Source organism: Drosophila biarmipes, chromosome 2R (genome assembly GCF_025231255.1).
Source record: "Drosophila biarmipes strain raj3 chromosome 2R, RU_DBia_V1.1, whole genome shotgun sequence".
In the NCBI taxonomy this organism is placed as follows: domain Eukaryota; kingdom Metazoa; phylum Arthropoda; class Insecta; order Diptera; family Drosophilidae; genus Drosophila; species Drosophila biarmipes.
In genome coordinates, this window is record NC_066615.1 from 17,826,864 (window position 1) to 17,853,703 (window position 26,840).

The 26,840-nt window shown below is 41.8% G+C and overlaps 3 protein-coding genes across 13 annotated transcripts in view; 2 read left to right on the top strand and 1 right to left on the bottom strand.

Moving 5' to 3' along the window:
• LOC108022568 (potassium voltage-gated channel subfamily KQT member 4) overlaps positions 1 to 23,130 on the top strand; it is a 41,556-nt gene extending 18,426 nt beyond the window's left edge. The window contains exons 1-19 of one of the 11 annotated variants that reach the window (XM_044092484.2): positions 13,361 to 13,511; positions 13,601 to 13,786; positions 14,485 to 14,702; positions 14,764 to 14,939; positions 15,139 to 15,264; positions 15,325 to 15,435; positions 15,586 to 15,773; positions 16,285 to 16,329; positions 17,604 to 17,800; positions 19,317 to 19,409; positions 20,644 to 20,714; positions 20,791 to 20,875; positions 21,292 to 21,334; positions 21,407 to 21,503; positions 21,568 to 21,921; positions 21,983 to 22,086; positions 22,145 to 22,260; positions 22,581 to 22,795; positions 22,860 to 23,130. In XM_044092484.2, the coding sequence (XP_043948419.1) occupies positions 13,459 to 13,511; positions 13,601 to 13,786; positions 14,485 to 14,702; positions 14,764 to 14,939; positions 15,139 to 15,264; positions 15,325 to 15,435; positions 15,586 to 15,773; positions 16,285 to 16,329; positions 17,604 to 17,800; positions 19,317 to 19,409; positions 20,644 to 20,714; positions 20,791 to 20,875; positions 21,292 to 21,334; positions 21,407 to 21,503; positions 21,568 to 21,921; positions 21,983 to 22,086; positions 22,145 to 22,260; positions 22,581 to 22,795; positions 22,860 to 22,946 (2,565 nt within the window). In that variant the 5' untranslated portion in view covers positions 13,361 to 13,458 and the 3' untranslated portion in view covers positions 22,947 to 23,130. Of the gene's footprint in view, positions 1 to 13,360; positions 13,512 to 13,600; positions 13,787 to 14,484; positions 14,703 to 14,763; positions 14,940 to 15,138; positions 15,265 to 15,324; positions 15,436 to 15,585; positions 15,774 to 16,284; positions 16,330 to 17,603; positions 17,801 to 19,316; positions 19,410 to 19,668; positions 20,134 to 20,586; positions 20,715 to 20,790; positions 20,876 to 21,291; positions 21,335 to 21,406; positions 21,504 to 21,567; positions 21,922 to 21,982; positions 22,087 to 22,144; positions 22,261 to 22,580; positions 22,796 to 22,859 lie in introns of those variants that run through there. The other 10 variants (XM_050888270.1, XM_050888271.1, XM_017091565.3 and 7 more) reach the window with 10 other exon arrangements.
• On the top strand, positions 8,837 to 11,474 carry LOC108022565 (tubulin-specific chaperone cofactor E-like protein). The gene has a single exon (XM_017091563.3). The coding sequence runs from the start codon at positions 9,717 to 9,719 to the stop codon at positions 11,094 to 11,096; it is 1,380 nt and encodes a 459-aa protein (XP_016947052.1). The 5' UTR covers positions 8,837 to 9,716; the 3' UTR covers positions 11,097 to 11,474.
• LOC108022566 (zinc finger protein 585B) lies at positions 22,277 to 26,675 on the bottom strand. Its single transcript, XM_017091564.3, has 10 exons — positions 25,898 to 26,675; positions 25,678 to 25,833; positions 25,355 to 25,616; positions 25,143 to 25,295; positions 24,936 to 25,079; positions 24,744 to 24,879; positions 24,227 to 24,682; positions 23,976 to 24,162; positions 23,688 to 23,920; positions 22,277 to 23,629 (listed from the first exon to the last, which is right to left on the bottom strand). The coding sequence occupies exons 1-10, from the start codon at positions 26,646 to 26,648 to the stop codon at positions 23,141 to 23,143; spliced, it is 2,967 nt and encodes a 988-aa protein (XP_016947053.1). The 5' UTR covers positions 26,649 to 26,675; the 3' UTR covers positions 22,277 to 23,140.
• Positions 26,676 to 26,840: the final 165 nt, after the last annotated feature.

A 26,840-nucleotide genomic window follows, 5' to 3' on the forward strand; every position in this document is an offset into this window, starting at 1 on the left:
TCTTTAAGTTAAGATGATTTATTTAATTTTCAAATTTAGAAACTATCTTAGATATTTGCGCTTAGAATAACAATATTAAAATCTAAAAAAGGGCATTTTGTTACCTTTTAAAATATGGATTTTCAGACACCGGAAAATATTGCTGATCTGGTAAATCGATTCCATCTCAAACGTTAGTTTATGTCACGAACCGCACTGTATGTGGAGCTAATCAAATATGTGGAAGTAAAATAATTGCCCACCGAAGCCTGCTGAGAATGTAACGTAATTTGGCGATAATTAAAATTATGCCTGCTGTTGGCCATCTAAGGGGGAGGGACTTTATGGGGTGGGATGTGTCACGAAGAACGCTTTAAGCGGCTTATAGGCCTCCTATCCCCCTGGCCCCTCGAAAGGAGCAAGGCCACGTCGAATGTAATTATCATTAGTAGAGACATTGCTGAACAATTTTTGCGTGTCCGCACGTACACGGCGTTCAGGACTCAGGACTCGGGCCTTAGGAGCCGGGGACTTTGGAGTCCTCGGACAACCCCACCTAATCCCTTGGCAAACAATGGCGACCGGGCCGCCTCCCTGCCCCCACTGCCCCACTGCGTTTGGGGTTTGCCTTTGGCAGCTGTTCAAACAAATTACAATAAATTCGCAATTGTTCTTCCAGAGCAGCGGACATTTGATTGATGAAAGGGCATCAACAAGTACGGCAGAGAACAAAGGCATTAAGATCTTAACAATTTAAATCAACAAACACCGAAAATAAATTCCAGCACTGAAAGGGGGCAAGGAGAAAGTGCAAATAGGGCGGGGAAATTAGCGCACTTAAAGTGATTCATTGATAAGTTCTTGGCACGCCATCAGGCAAAGTCGGTATGGTTATAATCCCCAGACCAATCACCATCATCATCATCAGCGGAGCAGGTCTAATCAGTGTCACACGCCATCGAAGTGGGCCGAAAGCCACCGAGGCGATATTCCAAAATAAAGGCCAAAAGGCATGAGGGGTAGAGGGGGGGATGGGCAGGTGCATGGATAATGGGTTAATGGCATTAGGTGCAGGGTAATCAGGGTCAGTGTTGTGGGAAAATAGGTCTGACACGGTTAAGCCGGCATTTTCCGTATGGCAGATGCAACCGAGGTCCAATCACACTGATTGACTGGCTCTCAATCAATATAAATTGAAATAAGACTGATAATCGTATTATATGTTCTCTGATATTTCTTATAACAAAACCTTTACTTCATTTATTTACTGTTGAAAATATGAATATAATCTTATAACACACAATATATCTTACTTCTATTCTAAATATTCTGTTTAACAGCTCCTTTATTTTATTTGTTCTGTAATATATTGTATTGTAGGTTACTTGGAATGCCACATATTACCAAAACCATAACTTACTACATAATATTTGGGTCACTAGCAAACAGCAATACAAGGACATGGGAACCCCTATAAATTATTCGAACCTTTTTTCTGCAGAAATCTTTAAGGACACCTTGAACAAATGACATAAACTTACAACCCATAGTGTGGATTCCCATACTTATCTTGCAATTTGCATATATAAATTAAAGTGAACAAATTAAGGCCAGAAAGCGCTCTGACATCGAGTGCTGTGTAAACAACTCCTGCCATGAATCACTCATCCCCGAGCGAATCAAGAACCCAGGACCGGGGAATCCCCATTCCACTGAAATCTTTTCCCCTTCCTCGCTGCTTTTCTGGTTGAGTGGGAGTTGAGACTGTTCACTCGACGTTGCCAGGCATTTTAGTTTGATTAAAAACATGGACCGGGAGAAGAAAGTGGCCCTCACAGTGGGCGGAGGGAGCTGGGTATTATCTATAAGGCTTATGCCTATGCTACACAGTATCAGTCTGCGCCTGCTGGCGATTGATATGCAGATATGTGTAATGGGACAGCAGTGGATGGAGTTGGATTTACCGCCGACACCTTGGCAACTCTGCATCTGCCAGGGTTGCTATGTTGGCCACGGCAAAGTCTCGGCAAAGAGCCTCAGAATCGCACACCTGGCGAATGGAATTATTCTATTGAATGCCAAGGAAAATACAGCACAAGCAACTTTTTCCATATGCACAAGAAAAATGGAGAAATCTATAAAAGGGAACAAATCAGAGGGGGTTTAGGGTGTAGGGAGTGAGTGCCGCATGCAGTCAACTGTCAACGATTTTCCTTTTGCCAGCATTTTGTCCTAGATTTCATTATTGCCAGCAAATTAATTGCACACCGAGCACAACACAGCCCGCTTTCCACACATACACTTGAAAAAAAGTGTCGCTTAATGGTAAAGAATAAAAGCATTCTTTTTGTTTATTTTAAGAAGTAAGTTCTTCAAGTCACGAAAGAAGGTCTCGGTTTGCAAGTCTATTTTCATCTCAAAAAAACAACATCGACAATACGTTCCTCTTTTTATTATAGCCTCCTTATCTTAAAAAACTAAAATCAAGAACAAAGTCAGCTTGATTTCAAGAACATTTCTTCTTAAATAAGAAAGTTCTCCCAGTCAATAACGGAGAAACTGTGGAGTAACTCTTCTTGATTTCAAGAACGTTTCTTCTCGAATAATAATCACCAAATAGAGATCATTAAATCTTGGATAATTTTCCATCTTTTCTGAGTGAGTTTTTTCCCGTGTGCATCTATACCGCAGAGGGTTATGAATAATTCTGTTTGCCGTTGGCTTGACCGACTAGACACGCCCACGGCTGCCAAAGGACGACTACTAATTGCCCGTAATGAGCCTCTGTTGCGGACCAAGAAAGGGTTTTGAAGGCACTGCAAAGTGACCTTCTTGGAGACCACTTTCTTCGACTGCCGCTGGCCCATTCAACAAATGATTCAGTTAAGCTATTTTCAGCCTAATCAAGTTGACTTTTATACGAGACATTCCTCGGCATTATCTGCAAACTTTCCCAAGAACTCAGGCGAAGCCAACCAGCCAGCATAAGCCTTATCAAGGCTAAGAGGGTGCGACTGGCTCTCAGTGAATAAGCCGAATATTACGGCCATAAAAATGTTACTTTAAGCTGATAACAGGGAGGAGCACCGAATGGCAACGGATGGGCGGCCGTCGAGCATGCGAAATCCTTCTGCGAAGCAAGAATATGATCTGAAGGAGAAAAAAAATGGGATTATTGTAAGCACAAATTCTGAATAATCACTGTCGGACATATTTAAGCAGAATATTTATTCACATGGAGCTTGACAACAAAATTTATCAGAGTTTTTACATCGCAATCTGTCTTTAAAAAGGTGTTTATTATTTAATATTAAAAAATATATGACATAAATAAATAGGATTTGCTTTATTTATTCATGGCACCTTTAATGCAAACAAAAAAGTTGAGTGAACAAAAAAGCAAATACAGATTATTACAAAGAAAAAAATCCAGATTTAATTAGATTTAAATTAGGTACCTGTACACTTATTTAATGGATTATTTAAAGGATGAAACACTCGAATCTGAACTCTTTAATAGAACAATATACTAGCTTCAAGCCGGGTACCTACTCCACATTTGCATAATAAATTCATTATCCCTGTCCCTGACTGTCACATATTTCATATTTCATAGGAGTGAGCGATTTTCATTACGCCCGCCACTCCTTGAAAGTGATTCTCTCGTAGCGCTTGATTTTCATAAAAATGCGTGATGCTCAACTATGGCAACCATCATCATCGTCATGATGACAAACGATGAGCAATATACCAGACCGACTTTCACCCCTTTCCCACAATTTCCCCCGCTGGTAGACCAGCGAAAGTGCATAAAGTGCATTGCTTAAATTGAACTTTTGCGCTGCCAACGCAATCTGCTGCTGCCGCTGGAGGGTCGGACCGCAGAGACACCTCCCCAGGAGGAGCCCGACCCAGTCCCAGTCACCGAGTTCCCAGAACATGACACCGCCGGCGATAGCGTAACCGATGAACCAAAGTCTTGGGGACGGTGGGGCCTGACCGAAAAGTGCAAATGTCGCATATTAAATTAACGCTGCTAGTTGGCAGGCACCCTTTGGACCCACCGACCCACCTATAAAGCACCCCGTAGCCCCGCTCCCGAGGTCCAAAACAAATTAGTCGAAGCGCGAAGAAGCAGAGCATAAAAGCCACAACGATAAAATGGAATTAAAATCGCCGATCGAAAGTTAAAAATGGTATATTGACTTGTCATCGCTGCAATTTGTTTGCTCTTATCGGGGGGACGTGGTTGTCTATCATTTGATATGCTCCTCCCTGCCAGAATTTACGAGCCAAGCTTTTGGCATCTGGGAAATATGTCAGCGAGGGGTATCTTTAAAAACAGCCAAGGTCGGAACAACGATAGTACAGACTATTATTTATGGTCTTTGGTCGGAACATTATCTCTAGACTTTCTGAAAGCCAATTAAAATTGGGGATGATGACACAGATTCTTTTTCAAACATTCCAAAAATGGGTAATGCCAAAAAATGGCAAACTTAAAGTTTGAGATAAAAATTTATAAATAAGAAACTATGTGATCTTTGTAGAACTTTTTTATGATTAACACTTAAATGATCATCTTTTTTTTTAATATTTTAAAATACGAAAATAGTTTGCATTACAATACAATGTTTTGATTATGATTATTAAGGATATACTAACACTTTCTAAGCATATTAAATAAGAATCGCTTTCTCTTCTAGTGCTATGAAGTAAGACCTAAACCTTTACCATCCAAACCCTTTTAAACCCCCCTTTTAGCCAAGAAATAAAGGTCTATGCTGCAAAATATTAAAACAATGTGACAACCATTATTTTATGGTCCTATTATGTGAGTGCCAACTGTTCATATATCAAAACCACAGAACGGTCCCGCAGAACTCATTTGAAATGCAGCCCGTGGCGGCTAATCATAATGAAATTACTCATACGCAAGGTTAGCCGCCGTCGAGACACATTTACTCCGGACCACAGAAGTGGATGTGGATGCTGTTGACACCGGGCATCGGGCAATAATTCAAAAAACCGTCTAGACTCCGAGAGAGACAAAGGAGATGGAAAATAAAGATGCTGCCGAGGGAAATTGTGCCATTTCATATCGCTGTTTACGCCGCCATCTCTGAGGTTGTGTGTGCCATTCGCTTTAAAGCCATTGAAAGTCGTTAAAAGTCGCAGACACCAGCACAATTTTTAGAAACTTTACGACCGACCCACAACAGCCCGACTAGTTGCTGCATTAATTGACGCAATCGATTTGAAAATTCGATGGGCCGGATTATACCAGGCCTTTGCGCCGATCCCATGTGTAAACAAAAGCCAGCGTTTTTGCGGCCATAAAAGCAATATTTATACCGCTGCAAAGCAACAGAGAATTCCTAATTACCGCCAAACGCATCCATCTTCATGAGAAAGGCCCCAATAAAGGCAAATCAATGCGCATATAGATCAGCAAATAATAAATTTGCCTGCTATACATGATGCATGATATGTGATATTTGATATAATATACGGTGTTGATGGTCCGTGTGACCTGTGGCCCAGCCAACTGGACTGAATTATGGTGCGGTCACTGGGGAAAAGTCAAGGGAAATGAAAATTCTATTGACAAATGACTTAGCCGTCACTCTCCTTTCGCCGGCAAACCATAACAGAAAAATATATATATGTAGTTTTCAACTATTATCGCATAGAACGAAAATGCCAAGAAGTCTAAGCGCAAAAGTCTCAACGATTTTGGTTAAATATAGACACTTAGGGGTGCTTGGAATCTGCTAGGTATATATACAAAAAACGCAAAAACGCAAGTAGCGTATAGCTAATGAGCGATGTGGGTCGTCGACATAATTGATGACTTGATAGATGCAAACACACACGAGTCCTCCTCTGGGCTATGTGGCCCAGGTTCAGGCCTACTTAAGTGATTGACTTCTGGGGTTAAGAGCCCCATAAAGTGAATAATATTGGAATGGTCAACGAGTGTCCACTTCCCATTGAGGCTTTTAATGTTCCTTGGTGACCAAGTCTGCTTGAGAATCTCTTTGTACCGAAAATATTTATAGGAATTTAAGTAAACTAAAGTTTTGGTACCCAAAAACAAAACAGATCAATGATAAATATTTGCAAAGGTAGATAGATAGCTGCTCTGAGTATTCCCAACAGTTTCTGTTTTGTTTGAATTATAAATTTAGTAACTCATAAATATATAACTGTACAGATGCATATTTAACTTCTCAAAGGCAATGTATCTCTCACCTGTTTTTGTCAATAAATAAACAATCCCCTTCATTTGATTTATGAGCTACTTGCAGCCTAAGCACAATTCAAGGCAGTTCAAAATGCATGCCCTGAGTGATACAGGTACTTTTTTGAGCTGTCAACATTTTTGACTTTTCCATTCCTCATGTTCCCAAAAATCTTTTCATGCAACGACAATGGGCGAGGAATGAAAAGCGAAGCGCGGCTGGAACCTGATTGAACCCAGCTCAGGCATTGACCAATTTGCAACTGGCTGTCAATCCGGAATATTAGCCTGCATGTGTGTACGAGTACGAGCACTTTTATCTATCAAGCATATTGCACAGTGAAATATTCGCAAATTGTCTTCAGTCATGCGGAACGGTGGCGGGCAAAAAAAAACACAGCCGATGCAGTTGAAATTCTGTAACAAGAAATTCAGAAAATTTAATTTAAATATGAAATTGGGTTTTTAAAGTAAGCTTGGAATAATAGTACTTCCACATCAGTAAACTTGAATTTAGTGGCACACACAAAGTTGTGGAAACTATATTTGAAGCGCTGCATCTCAAAATACGATTCATAAAATGAGTGGTTTTACTTTTTGGAGGTTAAAGCTTTTATTTCCCTTAAATATAAAAATGTTTATTTACTGGCACTAACACAGCAATGTAAATTATTCTTAATCTTACAATCCCATTTTTAAAGTGAGAGGCGATATATCTTCGGTTTACTTCTGTACACATCCGCAGGATGTATCTATAGTAAAGCTCTTACAGTGTAATCAAAAACGGCATAGTATAAACAAAATATAATTGAAAATATATAGCAGACCAAATCAATTTTTCCGGAAAGATCAATCATTAATCGTTGGTCGTTCGTCGGTCGGGTTAATTTAATTTAAAAGTGAAATAATTTTTAAATTTAACATAAATATTTTGTTTTAAGCTATAAATATTATATATGATAAAATATACTTCTGATCGGTCCATGTTTCGAAAATAAACCTTTTTAATTAAACAATATATTATAGACTTTTTTAAACTCCTTCGCACTCCTTATTGAGGTCCCACTGTAAGGCGAAACCTTCGATATGGTGACGGTGTTACAACAACTCAAACCATGACGCCCCCCATGACAAAGGAGAGCACAGAAGAGCGGACACAGTGCTGCCATCTGTTTGCTCTTTGTTTGTTGATTGGTGTTACACATGGCGCGAAAGCTTTGGGGCCCAAGCTGGGGCAGGCTGCTGGGGGAGGGGGAGCTTTCCTGCCCAAACACAATCAGCTGGTGGCTGCCAAAGCTCCAGCACAAACGCTGCGTAATTTTTTGTTGTCCGCCAAAGCACCGTAATGCAAACAAACATGTGAGTGGTGATTTCCACTCTCCCCTTTTGTTTGTTTTTCGCTTTGTTTTCGTGGGACAACAAGGCCCAGCTGAGTGGGGGACACAGAGAAAGAGAGAGAGAGAGAGAGGGAGCGAGCTTTGTGTGTTGTAAACTGGCGCTCTGCTCTCCCGCTCTCTGAGCCCCTCTCGGCTTGCTCCCCTGGCTCACCAACCCTCCCTTTGCGATCCCTCGCGAATCTATTGCGCACCTTTCAAGCTGTAAAGTGGAACCCCTTTGACATGCAACCCCCCAAGCCCCATGTAACGGCACTTTATGAACTGCAAGGTCACACGAAATTTAAATCAATCTATTTAATTTATTTATTTGCATTGCCCCATGCCGCTTGCACTGCTCCTGTCACTCGTCATCACAATTGGGCATGTGTCACTCGTAATGAGTACCCACTGTGGCATGACCATTGACTTTATAACTGGTTTTCCTCACGGCCCGCCAGAGGCGCACTCACTTTCCACGGGGCCAACTGGGGCGCCCAATTTGACAGCCAAAAGAATGTAAATTCTATTTAGTTTTTCTAGGGCCCTTGTCAAGTGCACACGAGACAAGGTCATTGTAAATGTATTTATTTATTTTTAATATTTTCCCCACCCCACTGCTCTGCATTCTATTTATGCTCTCGCCTGCGCCAGAAACCCCAAAAAATAAGCGAGAGCAAGCCAAACAAATAATTTGTTCTGCCGTCTTAGTTTGAACAAAATTTCGTAATTGAAACAACGTATTTATTTTCGGCGGCAAGGTCGCTGTCAAATCGTTTACATGGGGGGCGGACGCACGCAGCCCGAAATTGGGCCCGCAGATATTAGATTTATAAAATACTGTTCATTAAATAACTAGAAAAACTTGATTGAGTTGAGTCTTCAGAAATATTTTTTATAAAAAGTGAATAATAATCCAAAAAAAAAGGGTTTTAATTATAAGCCCCAGTTGTTTTTTAGGCTATACAAATTGTATAATAAGCAAAGAGCTTAAAAAATATTTCAAAACGTAGATGTGTACAAGTCAGTTAATCTTTAAATAGGACTGTAAGCCCCGGTTCTTAAAAGATAAAAAATTTTTAAAATGAACAAAGAGTTCTGCGTTGTATTTAAGCTTCTCAGAGAGCTGTCTTTAGATCATTAATGATATCATTATTTTATTTCACAATATTGAGTGCGTATATTGTATTGTTTATGCAGGGTGACTTTGTGCCCTATAGAAGGGGGCCGTGAGAAGTACGCCCCAGGGTGTTTTTTTTTAGTATTTTCTGGGCCTAGTCAAAATTAAACGATAAGTTCTTGTCTGATCGGGGTTCGGACGCACGTCAGACGAGAACTTATCGCAGTTGGGTAGCAAAGCCCCTCTTCAGCGGCGAACCGCTCCTGGGCGCATGTCGAGCGACCTACACACAAAAAGCACTAAACAGGCCAGAATCCGAATCCGAATCCGAATCCGAGCACGAGCACGAGCACACGACTCACCCATATAGACTCGAGTGTACGTATAGCTGCACCACCGACCGCCGAGGAGTTGCTGGCGCGGTGGTTCTCGGTGGTTAGTTGAGCGTTTGGTGGCACTGCGAGCGGACGGAGAGCGTTGTGGAAAGGCAAAAACCAGAAAGGCTGACAGACAACCAGAAAAGCGGAAAAGCTGGCCACTGCGACAAAGGTTAACCAGCAGCAGCAGCAGCAGCAGCAGCAGCGACAACAAAGGGAAAACGCATCTAAGCTGGAGGAGAGTTTCGAAAAAAAAACGAGAATAAACCCCAGCCAAGACCAACGCACTTTGGGTTTCTTTGTTACAATCTTTTTTAACATCGCAGCACATCGAAATCCAAAAAAGAGACTCGAATTAGTGCGCAATAATTAACAACAGAAAAAAAAAAACAACGAAACGTGCGCAATAATTTGTTTAAAATCAATGAAGACTGCAACTGCGCAAAACTGAAAAATTGCATCATAGCCAGCACAGAACGAACGGTCTGGGAAAAATTCGTATGAGCGAGGAAAAGTGGAAAATCAATAGGGGGGACCGAGTAAGAAAGAACCCCAACTAAGCATAGGGGGAACCGAACTATCCCATATTAACCATACCCCCCGAGCGAGGAGTGCATCTCGCCATGCCTTCCCTGCTGGAGGCGCTGGAGCGCAAGTATTTCGCGGAATGCGAATTCGAGAATGCCCACCAACCGGAACTCCACAAGCGGAGTGACCTGCCCAATGACTTTACGGTCACCAAGTGCGGCGGACGCATGGAGTTCTCCATCTTCATACCCCGCCTGTCGCCCCTGACCAGTGTGCCAGCCCTCCTTGTGCTCAACGACTGCGACATCGATTCGGCCGGGGACTTCGAGAGCATCCGCGAGAAGTGCCAGCGGGTGAGGGAACTGGATCTGGCCCAGAACAAGCTCAGCGACTGGTCGGAGGTCTTCAGCATTCTGGAGCACATGCCGCGCATCGAGTTCCTCAACCTGAGCAAGAACCAGCTGGCCAGTCCGATTAGCACGCTGCCCACGGCCCCCACGATCAATCTGAAGAGCCTGGTGCTCAATGGCACCTACCTGGACTGGGCCTGCGTGGACACGCTGCTGAAGCACCTGCCTGTGCTCCAAGAGCTACATCTCAGCCTGAACAACTACAGACAGGTGCTGATCGATGCCGAGGAGGCGGAGCAGCGGCTGCAGGAGAAGGAGACGCCCGAGGAGACGGAGCGGCGCATCACCAAGGCCCATCCCGCCCTCAAGACCCTGCACTTCACCGGCAATCCCGTCGAGCACTGGCAGGAGATCTGCCGCCTGGGCCGGTTGTTCCCCAACCTGGAGGCCCTGGTCCTGGCCGATTGTCCCATCCGCACGCTGCAGGCGGAGGAGAGCGGCGAGACCCACAAGTACTTCCCCAGTCTGAAGCTCCTCAATCTCAGCTCCGCGCAACTTAACAGCTGGGCGGCCATCGATCAGCTGGCCAAGTTCGGACAGCTGCGGAACCTGCGGGTCAAGCACTGGCCCCTCTGGGAGAGCCTGGAGTGCACGGAGCACGAGCGGAGGCAGCTGCTCATCGCCCGACTGCCCAATGTGGAGATGCTCAATGGCGGGGGCAAGATCAGCAGCGATGAGCGCGTGGATTCCGAGAGGGCATTTGTGAGATACTATATGGACAAACCGGAGGACGAGCGACCCGAGCGCTACGAGGAGCTGCTGCGCATCCATGGCAAGCTGGACCCCCTGGTCAATGTGAGCCTGAAGCCGGACAAGCGGGTCAAGGTCCTGTTCACCTACAACGATGTGAGCGAGAGCCGGTTCGTGGACATCTATCTGACCGTCAACGATCTGAAGGCGAAGCTGGAGAAGCTGGTGGGCCTGGCGCCCAACAAGATGCGACTGTACTATCTGGATCAGGACTACAAGGAGTTCGGGCCCGAGGAGATGCGGTTCCCCAACAAGCAGTTGTACAGCTACAACATCCAGTCGGGTGACGAGATCATCATCGATGCCAAGAAGTGAGGGGCCGCTCGCGGAGCTGGAGAGGATTGCCAAGGCCCCCGGAACTGGAGAGGACTTGCATGGCCCCCGAGAAGCGCTTCGTGTTCCCCCCGCCTGGTGCTACAACTTGTGATCTTGTACACGATTCATTTAAACTTAACGTACTCTACTGCTACTGTTAAAGCTGTTTGTCTGTCTGTTCTCCCCAGCCAACCAACCACTTTGTAAATACGTTCTTGAGAAACGGCCAAGCGAGCATTATTGCGCACCCACATCGTATTTTTTAATTACTGCCTAACCTAAGCCACACACACAAAAATACAAAACTATAAGATACAATACAAACGAAAACGAAAACAAAAAACCAGCAGGAATGCATTAAACAATTTTAAAATGTAACGACTCTCTGCTTTATGGCGATGGTGATGGGCAGCACTTTGCGTTGGGGATCGCTGGAAGATAAGATATGAGTCATGGAGCGGAATAAAAACAACGCCACACAAGCGCATTTCCACGGATCGTGGATAGTGGGGAGCTTTCGCGATCTCCATGTCGATAACACTTCACTTCAGCACAATTATCTCGCCCGAGCTTTGAAAAGTTTCCTGAAAAAGACACCTGAGAACTGGCTCTCCCGCTTCCCACATGCAATTAGCAGAACAATAACTATCTATGATGGTTATGAGTCCATTTAGCATAGTTTTTTGATGGGTGCTGTATTCACAAATACGTGAGCCATTTTAAAACAACTATATAATTATTTAAGTTTCTTGAAATAACATACTAATGTGTTCTAAAAAACCTAGATTATATTTTAATATTATAAAATATTTTATTTTATATTATATGTACTAAGTATACCAATATAAATGTAATTTATATCAAAAAAATATAATTTTTTCATAATTATAATTTATTTTTAAGTGTATTTTTACTATATCATTTTCAAAATAAAATATTTACGACATTAAGACTTTGTTGTTTTTATGGGGTTCTAGAAGAAGATTAAATAAAAATTGTAAGTTATTTTTTAAAGATAAAAAGATAATAAAGATAAAGATAATATTTACCTTATGAGATAAAAAGTGAATTCATTATTATCTCTTCAATTTTGCATTCGATAAATATTGAAGTTTATTAGCTTATAATATATAAAAAAAGCTATAAGCCTCAATGTATCTGTATTTATCTACGTAAGCATATAGATACAAATGTGAGTACTCTGTTGGAAAGGGGAAACTACACGTTCTGGTCAGTGAAATCGCGATAATTAGCGTCTCTATGATCGGTAGTTGAGTTTATAGCTGATTCATAACAGATTTGCATTGATTTATAAAGTAAATCAAAGATGAGCCAATATAAATCTTTCCCTGTCGAGTCTTTCTTTGTTTGGTTAGTTAATAGCATTGGAAATGCATCCATATTGATTACACAAGCTATTTATTGGAATTTCCTTGTTATAAGATCATTGTTTCCTTAGTCAGAATAAACTTGAAATGTTTACCTAAGAATAACAATTTGAAACGAACGATAAACAGAGTTCCCTTTCTTTTCAAATATAATAATACAATTTTTATCTTTCTTCCGGCACTGGAATTAATAAAAATTATTAAAATAATTAGAACTTAAGTACCTCTATAAATGACAATTTAAAGAAAAAACCCTTTTTACTCACGCTCTTATTTACTATTACTTTTATACTTGGCTTAAGTAATGAATCTGTTCATGATATCCGCTACGAATAAATATCAGATTGTCCCGGTATTAATATTTTATATTCTACGAATGAAGGAAACCTCCAGGAGCCCAATAGAACTCTCCCCTTGGCGTCTGGTAGTTTTCCAGCACACCCGAACTAATTGCCAAAACTCACCCATGTTTGGGTTGTTTTGGGCCATTTTGTGGGGTATGACAAGTGCCTGGTGGTAATGACGTACGATCGCTCGGCAGCACGTTGGGCAAAGACAAAGTCGAGAGATCGTGACTAAAGCGAACCTGACCCGCCCACAACGCCGAAGGAGAACCAAAACGAAAACGTCGCTAAAATACGCGAAATTTTATGGCACTTTGCTGATGACGAGGTGCAATATACTTGGGTATATAGGGTATATATTAAAACAAAATCAAACAGAGGTCTACGCAGACTTGAAGCGTCGTAAAAATGCAAGGTGTGTGGAGCGAAAAAACTGTTTATGTAGATAATTAATAAAATTTACACATGGGGTTTTGAAAGTCTAGTTGTTAAGGAAGGTTTTTAACCGGCCGACGCTCAGCCGTCGATCGAGTTGCGGTTCAATCGTCGTTCGAGCCGGACGTGTCCAAAGTGTCAAAAAAATATTAGCCGAGATTTGCCGCGAACGCATACGGGTGGAATGAGATCACAATGGATCCGGACAACGATATTTATGCCTTCTACGACATAAGGGCGTACAAGGGGTACACTGGTGGCCATAACACTATTATAACGTTTTTAAAAAGTACTAAAACATCAAAACTAAGATGGAATTCTATTTTCTGGATTACAGGAAATGTAGACCGGGCAGGCCGACTTCGGAACGAATCCTGCAACCGCGAATGTCGCTCCTAGGAAAGCCGCTGAACTACAACCGCGGCACCCGCCGCGATGTTCGCTACCGGCGCCTCCAGAGTCGCCTCTACAACTTCCTGGAGCGGCCCCGCGGCCTGCACGCCATCTTCTACCATGTGATGGTGTAAGTACTCTCCAGATACCATTTTTAATTAATACACCACTTTAACATTCTTATAAGTATACTTGAAATTGATAAACAGATACTTGTTTTGATCAAATTGCTTATCATTATTAAACTCTCACATTATTATTGTATTCCTTCTTTACATTAGTTATTATTAAAAGTTATGCATTAAAATGATCCTGTTTATATCCAATAATTTCAATATATATATACAAGTTTAAAAAATAAAATTACCAAATAAAAATGTTATTAAATATTTTTAAAAATGCTTTAAATAAGCTTATTACACACAAAAAAATGCTATCAGTAAAATTTACCAATTCAAAGAGTTACGTAACAGTAAAAAATATTAAAAACTTTTCAGAATACTAAAGTTTATTTTATTTATTTTTTGATTATTCGTTCGTTGAGGGTTGTCCATTTATATTTTATTAAACAACTTTATCCAAATCATTTTTTGTGTGCATACATTTTTTTACAACTCTGCAATAAAACAATAAAATCGTTTATGCAACATAGAAAAAAATGATGTTGAAGGTTAAATTTGTAATATTTTGAAAGTGTGCTAGGCATTGAAAATTTATTTGTCCACTTTTAAACATATAGATGTTTCGTTTTGTTTTATTTTTTTTAATAGAACTTCATGGATTTTAAAGTGATCTAATATTTTCTCAATTCACCCTGTTTCCCTTTAGATTTCTGATGGTGTTCACCTGCCTGGCGCTCAGTGTGTTTTCCACCATCAAGGAGTACGAGGAGGACGCCGTCTACATCCTGTTCCGCATGGAGATCCTGGTGGTCATCTGGTTCACGATGGAGTTCGCAGCTCGACTTTGGTCTTCGGGCTGCCGATCGCGATACCAGGGTTGCCTGGGTCGGATGAAGTTTGTGAAGCGACCATTCTGTATTATAGGTGCGCTAACTTTACCACTCAAGAAACTAAAATACAGCTATAATGGATGTCCATGTTTCAGATATTGTCACCATTTTAGCCTCAATTGTAGTATTAGGGATGGGCACCTCGGGCCAGGTGTTCGCCACGAGTGCTTTACGTGGCCTTCGGTTCTTTCAGATTCTTCGGATGGTGCGCATGGATCGACGGGGCGGCACCTGGAAGTTGCTCGGATCGGTTGTATACGCACATAGACAGGTGGGTTAGCTATCCCAAACTATCAATTATAAAAACCAAAAACTCTTTCAAAAATATTTATGGCTATCATAAAGATAATAAATAGATTGTTATAACAAGGGCGGTTCAATAATCTATTAAATGCGTTTGATAACTGCATTAATAAATTTGGCATTAAAAACAACTCAGTTACATATATTTGTTATTATATCTTTTTTAGGAGCTGATAACAACCATGTACATAGGGTTCTTAGGTCTAATCTTTGCATCATTCCTGGTCTACATGTGGGAGAAGGATGTTAATGACAAGTTTAGCAATTTCGCCCAGGCCCTCTGGTGGGGAGTGGTAAGTTAATATAGTCTTGAGGAAACTTTAAAGGTGTTATCTGATTGTTCACTATTCTAGATAACACTCTGCACAGTGGGCTATGGAGATATGGTTCCGATCACCTGGCAAGGCAAGCTTATTGCCTCCTGCTGTGCTCTGCTGGGGATCTCCTTCTTCGCTCTTCCCGCGGTAAGTTATTTTTATAAGATGAACTATCTTCACTACATAAACTATCTAACTGACTCCATGTAATGTAATGCTTTAAACATAATGGTGTTACCATTTTTTAATTAATGTACAATCTCACTCACTTCACTTTCAAATCATACCTCATGGTAGGGCATCCTTGGAAGTGGATTTGCTCTGAAAGTGCAGCAGCAGCAGCGACAGAAGCACATGATCCGGCGTCGCCAACCGGCGGCTACTCTAATCCAGGCTGTGTGGCGATGCTATGCGGCCGACGAGCATTCCGTATCGGTGGCCACGTGGAATATCCACCGGGTGGCCCTGCCAAGTCCGCCGGCTTCGTAAGTATTGAATCGATTTCAACAGATCCTTTGGGGGCGGAACATCTGTATGGAACTGAAGTCTATTTTGGGGATATTTTGCAGAGGAGAAGCTCAACGACTTTTGTACAGAAACAAAAAACACTTACACAGCCCCAAACACTCGCACACTCACTTACACGAACACAATCTGCATTGGTGTGTATAACAAAAGAAAAAATTTGAGCTGGCAAGCTAGAAATTTTGAGAAGCGCATAGAAAGGCGCTGAATTCGGTTAATCGCCATGTACAGCTCAGGGCATGAAATTGGAAATTTTTGAAAACCCATTAACAAAAACACTGATCAACCTGAAACACTCAGCATAGGTAGAACTAGAAGTATATTCAGCATATAACTAGAGTGTAGACCGATCAACTATACCCACCCGACTGTCTCTCTATCCGTCTTTCTTCTCTCCACCCGATTAATCACTTATGTTCTATATAATTTACTTATTCCCATAGATAATATAATTTTTGTAAACATTTTCAGTTCTGAAAACTGGGAGCGATTATTAAAAAACATAACTGAATATAGGTAAAACTTGATAACCATAACAAAAAGCAATCAAAACCAAGCCAAGCAAGACTCAAAGCAATCTGCCAATCATTCTGTACGGGCGGTGCTCCTTAGCCCCCTGAAAGCACCCACATCCGTAGACATGGCTCCCACATCTAAAATCTTAATCGAATCAAGTTAATTCGCAGCTTTTCCACCATCAGCACCAGTCTCTATCTATCTCTCTCTATTTCTGTCGCTCTCGCTCTGTCGCCTCGACTTTCCATCTCTGTCTTTCGCTGCATTCGAAAGAATTCTTTGCTAAATTTTTGAATCTTTCCTTATTGACCGAAGTACGATTAATCAATGTGATACGAATTGATTCTCATTTTGTGTGTTCTGCTGCCCCGCGCCCAAAAAACTCCATAAAAATGCATATAAATGTGTGTATAATCTATAATTAACACGTGAGTTCAATGAAGCCAAATGAGTGAAAAGCTTTTTATTCGATTCTCTCTCTCGCTCCTTTACCCCTTATAAACATGCCAATTGAAGACACGATCTACCCACTCACTCCTTCCCTGAACTTTACGATTTTTGACCCTGGCACCTCGACCTCTCTTATCCCATTGGCTCAAAGATCAAAGCATCGTTCTAAGAATTCAAAGATATAGTCGAAGTCCGATTCTACGAAAAAGTATGATATTATAAAAATTAATGATATAGTAAGTATAAGATGAATACTATTTATTTTATAAATAAACGGGGAAATCAGAAATGCATTAATAATATTTCCAATATTATCATAAGAGAAGTATCTGGTGCATTGCACAATTTTAGTTCCAAAAGCAAGTGAGGTACAAACAGTTCTTAAAAGATGAATCATAGTTAACACTCAGATAAAACAAAGCAAATGTTGTGGATAAATACGAGGTACCTCAGTAGTTAACCGAGTTAAATATAATAATAGATGCTTTAACTTTGAGTTACGGAAACGTAGTCGGAAATCAATCGACTCTCTAGCACTTCATTTATCTCTTTTGGAATTAATATTCAATGTTTTTGCCTCAGCACCGATTTGCCAATTTTAAATATTCCTACCCTCACCCCTCTATGTATGTATGTATGCGCAATTACACAGAAACACACACACAGCTACACACCAACACCCTAACTTTGAACCACAGTCGTATCCTGTTAAGCAAGTATTTGCCAGATAACCTATCTACGTACTATGAGTACAACTATCTGATAAGTGTTAATATTTGACGGTTGACTGAGATACCTTTTATTTCCCACCCCCCTCGATGCAGACGGGCGTCGTCCAGCTTTAAGCACAACACGTCCTTCGTGGCTCGGCTGCCCACCATCCGGCGGCACAAGAGCCAGACGATCCAGACTCCGGGCGGAGGCGACGGCGGCGGAGTGGCCAAGCCGCCGGGCTCGTCGAGGGCCTCCACGAGGTACACCCGCACCATCCGGGACATCAATGCGTCCGTGGAGAATCTGGGTAAGTTGGTGGGCCATCGGGCAGCTCCTTCCGATTTCCGTTTATGTTTCCCATTTCCATTCCATTGCGAATTTCTGTTTGCACACAGCCCACATGCACAGACTCACACACAGCTTACGAGGATACAGAAGTGCGTTTCGTGGCTGTAAGGCGGGGCTTTTAAATATTTTTACACATTTCTATTTCTTTGAATTTAAATGGTAGAACAAACTTTCTCGAACTTCCACTGTCTAGCAATCTTATTTTAAGTAAAAGTTTTTGGTATTTTACAAATTACACAATCTTAACTATTTTATAATTATCTGAAGCCATTTCTTATTATATTTTTATTTTATTTCAAAAATAAGTATAATTCTAAATATTCCTTAAATAAGGTATATAAAAATAGTTGATGAAAAAGCCAACCAGGCCTTAAAGTAACGAAACGCACTGTTCGGCCCAAGCATGTTTTTCTTTCAAACTTTATTGTTGGACAAATAACAATAGCAGAAAACTCAAGATTTCTTTGGCTATTTACACAGCTCCAAAATATTTGTCAACCAGGCAAAACTCACCTAAACAAAAAGTTGACTTGAAAGTATAACACATATTAAATTGGAACACATTTGGCTTGACCGAACCATTTTTATTTCAAGAAATAAATGCTTCTCCGTTTCGTTTTGTTATGCATGCAGCGTTCTGCAATAAATTCCACTTAAATAAACTGCCAATAAACTACTCATTAATCACACAATAAAGCGTTCTAGTTAGTTTTTATGCGACAATAATTGAAATAGTACAGTCCTGTTTTGTCTAAAAGTCTATTAAAACAGTTTTCGAAGCAATTACATTGTTATTTGGCAACAATTAATAAGAGGTTATGCTTTAGCTGTTCTTTGTTTGAAAATATATTCTTTCTTATGAAATCATAAGCCAAGCTACTAATATTAAAGTTAAAACAATAGGTAGGACAGAATATAATTTTCAAAGGCAAATCATAATTATTATGATTAATGTTTATATTTTCAACAGTGGAATTTGATTATAACGATCAGATATGCTTAGTTTAAATAAACTAAACTATAAACATTCAACTATGAGCTTTAACCCATCTCTTAATAACAGCTTTAAATGCAAAATGCCTTGAAAGCCATAAACAATCATAACCCCTTCAAAATAAATTCCCATCAAGACCAAAGTCTTTCCTAAATTTACCAACAAACAAATGCAGTAACTAAAAAACCTAAAATACTCAATTAACCACTTAAAAGAATTTCGTTTTCGTTGTTGTTCCTTGAAGTTGGATGTTTTGATTTCTCACTGTGGCGCATTACTTTTGATTTGTTCTCGCAATCGTGTTAAATGGTCCAATATTGTACGACCCATAGATAGTAGAGTGTACCGTACCGAGTCTCTCGAATCGCAGATACATATTGGCAAAATTCCGATTCCAGTTACAGTTACAGAAACGCTGTTCCGATTCGCAATGAGTGGAGTTTTGATTGTCGAGTCTAACGTTTCATTTAAAATTTTGCAGAGGTAGTACAAAACGGCAAATCCATGAATCCAAGTTTCAGCGAAGATTCAGTTGCTGAAACCACTTGCTTAAAAAATATTAAAAATTCAGACGGTAAGTCTACAAGGTCCTCTCCCCCAGGTCCTACAATACGATTATCCAAAAAAAACCAAAGATAAAACGATTGTTATATCACACTATTATTGTATTTGAGTGTTGTGGTTGTGTCAATGTTGTGAATCCAATGCATCCCAGAGATAAGATTGATTGAACTTTGAATTGATGTTGTTTGTTGGTTGGTTGGTTGCCTAACACGACTACTCCCCCGTCCCAATGGGTCCTCCTGTAATCCAGAACTCTTAACCCAACTTAGCCAGCCAGCCCGCGTCGCTGGCCAACTGCCAGCTGAGCTCGAGTGCCGGCTCCCTGGCCCAGTTTCCTGATGGGGATCAGGATCAGGATCGGCATGGCGATGGGGATCGGGCTGAGGAGCAGGCGAAGGCAGCAAGTGGTTCCAGGAGAAACCTCACCATTCCGGTGGTGCTCTACGGTTTTCTGCACGGCAGCTTCTTGGGCTCGACGCTTTCGCTGCGCAATCCACGGGTGGCTCCGGCCGACGACCGGGATCTGGAGGCCGGCCGGGAGGAGGAAGAGGTCCACAAAGATACTTGCCAGCGGAGCAACACCCTGCCGCTGCCCGTCAAGCCGGGCAGTGGGAGTCCCAGTTCCAGTCCGAATCCCAGTCCGGGCAGCGGACGTACGGGACGCTTTTTTGCGGCTGCATCGCACTTTTTGGAGACCGGATTCAGCAACCCGAATCCGACGGGCGAAGTGGCAAGTGCGTGGTAACCAGAGAATCGCATCTCCGAAAGTATCTCAAAATGTATCTCCTCCGCCTGCGCTAGGGTTGCATGCTGTCCACCCCCTTATAGAGTACCTCCCCACTTGATTTGTAGTTCATGTAGGTATTTGTTACCACCTTGACCCACCTGATGACCTGGTATCCACAGCCCCACCCCTCCATCACACTGCGACACCTCACACCACAACGCTTGCTTCAGTATCTGGGCTGGAGGATCCTTCCGCCTCGCATTTACTTACTAACTAACTAAGCTCTCTATCTCTATATATATTAATGATAATCCATGTGTATTTACTAATTGTTCCATATATGTGTGTAACGGTACTTTTGTATGTGTTGTTGTATATTTGCGTTGACGTTGACTTGATTAACCATATCCAAAAAAAAAAAATAAAAACCAAAAAACAAACCAATAACCAACAAGCGAAGCTAGCAACCAAAACCTAACGCAAAAGTCAATCTCTCTGATTCACAAATTGCCCGCAGATGAGGAGGACGAGCCGCGCTGCACGCAGCTAACCAACCGGCACAAGACCGCCATCAGGTTTATACGCAAGGTAAGGCTCTATTATCCTAAGATTTCCTGTGTCACTGTGGCTTTGATCGATAACTCGGTTTCTTTCTAACCCACAGCTCAAGTACTTTGTGGCGCGAAGGAAATTCAAGGAGGCCTTGAAACCCTACGACGTTAAGGATGTCATGGAGCAGTATGCGGCCGGTAAGTTGTAGTTAACTATTAGATACTTGTTACTCAGCTCAAGGGAGTGCGAGGGAGATGGCGTTATGCATGCAGCAAATCGGATCTTCGAGATTGCACACTTTATTTGCTTATAACTTTTTAATGAATGGTCCGATATGAAACATTTTTGATATATAGATGGGTATTGATAATCAGAACAAATTCCCATTTACACTTTCCAAAATATTTAAATGGTTTTAGCGTTACGGATGTTTAAGTGACCGGGGCGCCATGCACAAGAACCCCCAGAACCTAAATACAATTTTAAGATATTAGTTAAGTAAAATTATGATTACCAACTAGTTTTACTTAATGATAATAGTTTTCAGAATTGTTTTAATATTTCTCTTCTCCTTTTGCATTGTCATATCTAAGTAACAAATCTTTTATTTAAGGACATGTGGACTTGTTGGGTCGCGTTAAAATGCTACATTTGCGGTGGGTATTATATCACTAACTAACTAACTTGTATGACTAACTTGTATTAATTAACTCTAAATCAACCAACAGCTTGGATCAAATCCTGGGCAAACAAGGCTCCAAGGCCAAGGATGTGTATGCATCCAAAATAAGCTTAGCCTCCCGCGTGGTCAAAGTCGAGCGGCAGGTGAGCGTTAATCAATAATTATAATATTATATAATACAATAATAATTTCCGTAACCCCCAATAGGTGGCTGATATCGAAGAGAAGCTGGACGTGCTGATCAAGGCGTACATGGAGGATCGTGATAGATTCCTGGCTCTTCCGCTGCCAGCCAAGCCCAAAATACATTCCATTAGTCCTAGCCACAAACCCCTGCACCATGCCCACAACCTGGCGATGATCGATGTGTGGAAACGGACCGCGGCACTCAGTGTGCATCCGGAGCAGGTGACCACCACACCCTTGCTTAACTCCTCGGCCACAGATGGCTCCGAGCTGCGATCCCTGACAGCCACGCAAACGCTGACGACCACAACCGATGCGATCGCCACACAAACACCCATGCCGCCGCACATGCAGCATACAGCGACCAATACAAAGGTTATATAATATTTATAAATAATAAAATTTAAATGATCCAAAATAAAACCTTTATTTACAGTCTTCCGTGCTCAACTCATATCAGCTGGGTTCTGAGAAGCAGCAGCACAATGATGATTTTATGACTGAATTAGAGAATAGAACCAAAAAACGTGTTACGTTAAGGTGAATACTCATCTTTATTAATAAAAGATTGTCTATATAAAGAACCGAAATCCTCCAGCCTACATAGATCCACATCGGAGCCGTATAGCAAGCAGGAGCAGCGGATCAACATACCCGACGAGGGCGCCGAATCCCTGGACAGCAGTGCTAAGCCAACGCCGCCAGATAGTTCAAGTAATTAAAAATTAGATAATTATTGTTTTCCTAGATCTTTATTATTTAATTTAGATTATTAGCAAAATTATCAAACTGCTTGCCGAACAAAAGAAAACATGAATAAATATGTAAAAGGATTTCATTTCGCTATTGGTTTTACTTTATTTTACAAAGTTGTCTGATTTTTAAAGGCAAGAAATAAAAAAAAAGTTTTTTTCGCTTTCATCACCTTAACAAACATTAAAATTTAGACTTTACCTTCTTTTTATAAGTAAAACTAACATTTTCTCTTTCACAAAAGAGAGTGCTTGAATAAACTTTACAAATCTCCCATTTAGTTATACTAATCGATGAGTACGAGGACTTCGAGGAGGAGGATCTCAACTGTGAGGGCGAAATGGATCATTTCCCCTCCTGGGAGATCGACAGTGATATTGGGGTGGAAGTGGACGTGGACGCGGATGCCGATGGCGACTGTGATGAGTCCACCGAGGACACAGCCCTGCTGCAGTGTGCCACGCGCACCGCCATTGTTATAACACCAATTAGCCCAGTGAGTCTTAAAAAAACTTAATTTCGTTTGTAATAGTTATACTAAAACCTTAATTCCCTTTCAGGTAAGCTCCGCACACAATCTTCAGCAATTAAATGACCAAACTACAACGCTTAATAAATCAAATTTGCTTCCGCCAGACTCTGGCTAGTTAACTGCAATTAAAGTTAGCCTAAATATAGTTATTACATTATCATTAGAATTATGTATTATGTACTATGGAAAACATATTAATGTCATTTTCGGACATCATTTGTGTTCAATTAATTGGTAGCAAACAAATGAAAATCAAATCAAATAAATCTGCTTTAGCAAAAAGTCTTACATCACCGAAATGTGTCAGCCTCAATTCTTGGTTTCCTCCTCTGGTATCTCGTCGATGTACTCGTCTTCCTCCTCACCCTCTTCCATCTCCAAGCCATCTGGATCATCTTCAGCTTCTTCTATTAACTCAATATTATCTTCGTCTATGCGAATGCAACGCTTTTTGGATGTCGATGGCATATCGTCGGCAGTATATTCATCCTCTTCAACCACATCCTCTTGGAGGAAAATTGACCCCTTGTGCACCTTTCGGACATGAATGTTCAACTGGGAACTGTTTACAAAGGTGCGTCCACATCCACCTTCGAAGTAATCACGGCACGTGTACTTGGAGCCATGAGATCGCTGCATGTGAGTATTCAGGCCCTGCCGACGTCCAAACCTCTTCTTGCACACCTTGCACTCGAAGGCAAAACGCTGGTAGTGCTGACCCAGGACATGAACAGAAAGCGACTTCTTGTTCCTAGTGGTGAAACTGCACTGATCGCAGCTGTATGACTGGCCATGGAGCTACAAAAAAGTTGGGATTATATTAAGAATGTTTATGGTTATGCTATACTATAGTCACCTTCTGATGAGCCTCCATTTCACTCTTGTGATAAAAACCCTTCTGACACACACTGCAGGAATAGCGCTTCTTATTCGAATGCACCACATTCACATGAGTGTCGTAGTTCCTACGATTCTTGACGATTTTAAAGCATTCCGGGCACTCAATGGGTTCGTGCCAATAGGCATGGTGTTTGGCCAGAGCCTCCTGGCTTTTGTAAGAAGCCTTGCACAAAGGACAAACCACGTTGTCTAAAATGTACAATGAATAATTATAAAGATAACATTTAGGAAACCCCACACTCACCATTATTGTGGCTTCTGGCCACATGAACGGACAAGGACATCTTCGAGCGGCACTCCTTCATACAAAACTGGCAAATCCATTCCGGGGCAGTCTTGGAGTTCTTCTCCGCCTGCTTTTTCGAAGATTCGTGGGTGCGTCGCTTGTGGGTGTACAACGAGTTCCAGTTCACATAAGCCTCTGAGCAGTTCTTTAATCACAAATTATGTTAATTTCAAATTTTTGCTGACTAAATGCAAGACATCCTTTCCTACCTCCTGATCGCACATGTAGTACACACAAATCTCTAGCTTGCGATGGGTCGAGTCCGACCGAAGCTGTTGATAGTTGCGTAGGTGATGGCGGTACAGTTTCATGTGCGGAAAGTCCTTGCCACAGGGCTGGCACCAGTACAAGCCATCCTTATGCACACCCGAGTCCCGATGGGCTTGCAGATTTTCCTTGGTTTTAAAGTAAGACGAGCAGTACTCGCAGATGTAAGCATCTCGAAGAATTTCCACGTATCTCTTGGTGCCCAAACAGCCAGACTTTTCGGAATTCACGTGAGCAAGAAGGGTATCGCGGCTGTCACTTAGAAAGCCACAATTGCCGCACACATGAACATCGCGTTCGATGATCAGATGCTTCTTCATGTGAATGTTGTAGGTGGCTTCGGTGGCAAATTCACGGGAGCAGAGCTCGCAGCTAATAACACTGCCATGCATTGCCCTCTGAAATATATAAATCAATTAAATATGAGATAAATGGCTTGTTAATAGGATGTTATATTACCATGTGACCATTTAGCCGACCACGGGACTCAAAGTTAGCCATACACTCTCCGCAAGAGTATGTTGTGCTGCTCACATTGGCATGCGACTTGTTGTGCTCCATGAAAACGGCGGGATCCCGGAAAGTGCGGTCGCAACTAAAAGATAAGACTGCTCTGGATTGGGTACACATTATAAAATAGAGTCTACTGACAGATCGCAAAATAAGGTGCCCACTGGCTCGTGGGCGTAGTGCAAGTGCTGGAAAAGCTCATCGATGTTGGTGCTGGTATAATCGCAAACAAAGCAAGCGCGTGGTCTATGCTTCTCCAAGTGAAATTGGTTGTGGAAATTGAATCTGTGAAGGGGAAATAAATAATATAGTTTATAAACCATTAGCAAGATAGAGAAGTAAACTTACCGCTTCCAGGAAGGAAACTCCAGGGAGCACATCTCACAATAAGACCGAATACCACGTTTCTTTTTGATGACATGAGCACAAGAATGTTTATTGTATTGCAAAATGTTTGAGAATGTCATTTTACATTCCGGACAGCTTCCATAAATTGGAATTCTATGGAAAACAAAATCCAATTAGATATTCAATACATCTGAAAGAGTTAATATAGTTACTCAGCCACGGGTGCATGCAAAAGAACCAGATGCATGGCTAGGAACTGGCGCCCCTTCAGCTCCTTCTTGCACCCTTCTATGGGACACTGAAATACTTCTCTTCGGTTTCTGTGGCTCTTCAAAACGTGATTGAAAAGGCTTTCAAAGGTGGGACACTTTAGGGAGCAGTGCTTGCAAACAGTACACCACTCAAAAGTAAGCTTCTCAAAGCTGGTCTTCACCACGGTGCACAAGTACTCCGGAATATCATGAACGTCATCCTCTGCAAACAAGATTTTAACGGGTTATGGATATATAATTATTTTAACTGATAGTACACCTACTTTCTTTAATATCAACAAAGTTGAAGAGTACTATATTGCTGGGCTCCCCCTCGTCCATTTCTCCTTCACTTTGACTTCCCTCTGCTTCAGCTGCCAATCTTGGTGGAGGAGCCACAGGTGCGACCTCAACATCTTCCAAATTGGGATCTAAAATGTCTAATTATGGGTATTTTTAGTTGCAGTTCATGTTTTATGAAAGAAATATGCATGTAAAACAAACCATCTTGTTCGTATATGTATACATCCTCATCCAGATTCGATTCTGCAACGGATTCGCCGTTTAGAAGAACCACTTGTTCTGCGGTTTCCGTTTCCTCGGGGATCTGGGGCTCGTCACACGTCACCTCTTCAACAATGGAGTCGTCGTTGGCAATAGCTTCGTCGTCCTCCAGAATATTTTCCATTAGGGCACTTATTTGCTCCTGGTCTGCCAGCTTGGCTTCACCTTTGGGAGGAGCAGGTTTCGGCGAAGGCTCCTTGACTATCGCTGGAGATCTAGCTGGTATAGGTGTGGCTTGGGGAGCGGAAACTACTGATTTCCTTAACCTGGCACTTGGTGCCCGAGTGGCAACAATGGGCACAGGACGCAGCACCTTGGCCAGAGGCTTGGAAGGCGCTTCCTTCTTGGCGGGTCTTGCAGCTGGCGGAGATGCCTGTACCTCGGCGACGATAATGGGTACCACCTGCCCAGGGGCCTCATCCTGAACCTGTTCCTGGAGTACCACCTTGGCCGCATCCCTTTCGCGCTCCAGTTCATCGATGTCGAACAGGCGGATGAGATTGTTGACGCACACCTCGCACAGGAGCTGCTGTTTCTGCGGATCGGGGGACACATCGAACTGGAAGTGCTTGGCCAGCAGGGATTGCAGTCCCAGCTCGACTCCGAACTCATCGAATATCTCCTGGTACTGGTATTTCGTACTGAATACGCCGCAATGCAGGCAGCTATTGTTTTTCGCGTTTTCCGACATCTTAATCTTTGTCCGTCACCGAATTAAAGGCGTTATGGCATTCTTAGGTTGTTTTGAGGTGTGTACCTTTTTCTTCCCGCCACAAATCTGGTATTTTTCAGTGTGACCTTGCGGCGCGAATTTTTAAAATGTATCCGTTAAAAACGTTTTTGGGTACCAAGAAAAACAATCATAATGTTTACAATATTTAAT

Excerpts from the sequence above, each read along its gene's own strand:
- LOC108022565 (XM_017091563.3), top strand. The coding sequence starts at position 9,717 with ATGCCTTCCCTGCTGGAGGCGCTGGAGCGCAAGTATTTCGCGGAATGC.
- LOC108022566 (XM_017091564.3), bottom strand. The coding sequence starts at position 26,648 with ATGTCGGAAAACGCGAAAAACAATAGCTGCCTGCATTGCGGCGTATTC. Across the intron at positions 25,834-25,897 it reads ATACATATACGAACAAGATG|ACATTTTAGATCCCAATTTG; the intron begins GTTTGTTTTACA and ends ACCCATAATTAG. Across the intron at positions 25,617-25,677 it reads CTTTGTTGATATTAAAGAAA|AGGATGACGTTCATGATATT; the intron begins GTAGGTGTACTA and ends TCTTGTTTGCAG.